General features: G+C 43.5%; 1 protein-coding gene across 1 annotated transcript; it reads right to left on the bottom strand.

The window, feature by feature from the left end:
- Nucleotides 1-1,305: 1,305 nt before the first annotated feature.
- PADG_12501 (uncharacterized protein) lies at nucleotides 1,306-2,034 on the bottom strand (the record flags this gene model as incomplete). The annotated part of the gene is made up of 2 exons (XM_010765656.1): nucleotides 1,306-1,533; nucleotides 1,621-2,034. 2 exons carry the CDS (start codon nucleotides 2,032-2,034, stop codon nucleotides 1,306-1,308), a joined length of 642 nt encoding a protein of 213 aa, XP_010763958.1.

The following is a 2,034-nucleotide window of genomic DNA, read 5'->3' on the forward strand; positions in this document are numbered from 1 at the left end:
TTCTAAAGGTGGTCAGGTCCTCAGACTCAGAGTCCATTCAGATGCAATGGAACCCCTGCTGAATGTCCAACTTTGTAAAGTATTTCACCCCATTGAGTCAGTTCATCAGCTCATCTATCAGAGGCAAGGGATACTGATCTTGTTTGGTTATAGCATTCAGCTTGTGAAAGTCAACACAGAATCATAGCTTCTTCCCACTACAGACAATCAGAATTGAGGAGGCATAGGGAGCTGAACTTGGGGTGACAAAACCCTTTGCTAGATTGACTTCAAGGTAGGTCTTCACTGCCTATAGTTCCTCTAGATTCATCTTATATAGAGGTGCATGTCCAATGCCCTGGGTGAGGTCAACATCAGACTGGAGCTCTATTTTAAAATCAACATTCTTCTGTAGAGGGGACAGTTCATCTGATGCTTTCTTTGAGAAGTAGTCCTTCCAGCCTTTCAATCATTCTGGTAAGTTGCTGATCAGCTCCTCATCAGACTCATTCTCAGCTTCCACTAAACCTCACTTCTCCTCAAGCTGTTTATCAATTTCATACAGACTGATTATGAAGGCTGTTGACTTCTTGTTCTTCATATAACCATGGAAGGAAGCAGCCTCAATGAAGTTCATATCCATCATCTGTGGTGCTGTCTCCTCCCAGGTCAGCTTCTGCCTCATCTCAGGCATCACAACTGAGCTGGTCCCTTTTAATCTGCAGAGCTGAGTCTGATGCTTCTGTCTGATCTCCTCATCCAGCTTGATCTCTCTTTGTTCCACATCTGTCTGATGCTCAGGCTTGAGGTCTGGGTGCTTCAGTACTGACCAGGGTACTATCTTCAACATCAGCTCTGCCATCTGTTCAGGGATAGACTGTTCACTCAGTCAAATCAGATGTTGGTTTTTAACATCAAGCCATATATCCTGTGCTGTCAACCACTTCTGTCCCAGGATGACAGAGTGCTGGCCTAGGTCTGTTATCAGCAGAGGAACATTCTGAAATCTCTGACCATTCACCCAGAGGTTTAGAGTCAATGTGTGATCTATCACCCCACTGAGGGTGCCATTGTATCCCTTCATGCAGCATTTGAATGAGAGTTCTTGAAACTTTCTATCAAAGAATCTTGCCAATTCTATGGCATATCAGGTATCAATAAAATTCACACCATTTGCTTCAGTATCAGCAAGAGAATTTGTGGAAGTAGCAATTCCATTGTAGGCTAATTTGATTGGTACATTAAAGCTTTTCCCCTCAATCAAGTCCTTCATCTCAAACCTCTCACAGACTGTTGAACTATCTGAGATGAAGTCTTCTCTCAGACTCACTCTTTTTCTGAATCTGCTGAAGGCTCAGAGGCATCATTTTCTGTGAGCTCAGCAATCATCTGCTGGGACTTCTGCTTTGCAGGGCAGTTCCTGGCAATGTGGCCTTTTTCCTTACAGTAGTAGCACTGAATATTCAGACAAGAGCTCAAGGCCTCCTTCACAGTAGAGGATTTTGTTGTAGAGATGCTGGAGGGTGTTTGACTGTTGACAGTCCACAGAGTGTTCTGTTTGAAGATATTAGATTCATTTCCCCACAAGCTTTTTGATTTCTAAGTGGCATTGATTGTCTGGAGGGTGTGAGCTGCCTGCACACAGATTTTCTGAAACTCAGCATATGTATCAGTGATTGCATTGGCTACTGCTACCATCTTCTGAAGGTCAAAGGACAGCTTGTCATTGAAGTCTGTCTTGTAGTCCCCTCTGACAATCTTGGCCTCCCCTGCCAGGTGTAAAAATTTTGTGACAAATTCATGACAATTATCCCCATTGTGCATAATCAGCTTGTGATAATCACTCTTGGCATTTTGCAGCTTGTTAGCATCCTCATATATTGACTTGAAGTGCTCAAACATCTCTTCTGCAGTTTGATATTGCTCAGAGTGGTCCTCTTCCATACAGAATGCAATGTGACATGCTGCATCCCCATCAGTCCAGTTTTCAATGTATGCTATCCTCATGCATTCAGTAGGGTAGTGGTCAGCATTCTCCCAGAGCTTGTTCTTCAT

The sequence above is a fragment of the Paracoccidioides brasiliensis genome (assembly GCF_000150735.1).
Source record: "Paracoccidioides brasiliensis Pb18 unplaced genomic scaffold supercont2.27, whole genome shotgun sequence".
Lineage (NCBI taxonomy): Eukaryota > Fungi > Ascomycota > Eurotiomycetes > Onygenales > Ajellomycetaceae > Paracoccidioides > Paracoccidioides brasiliensis.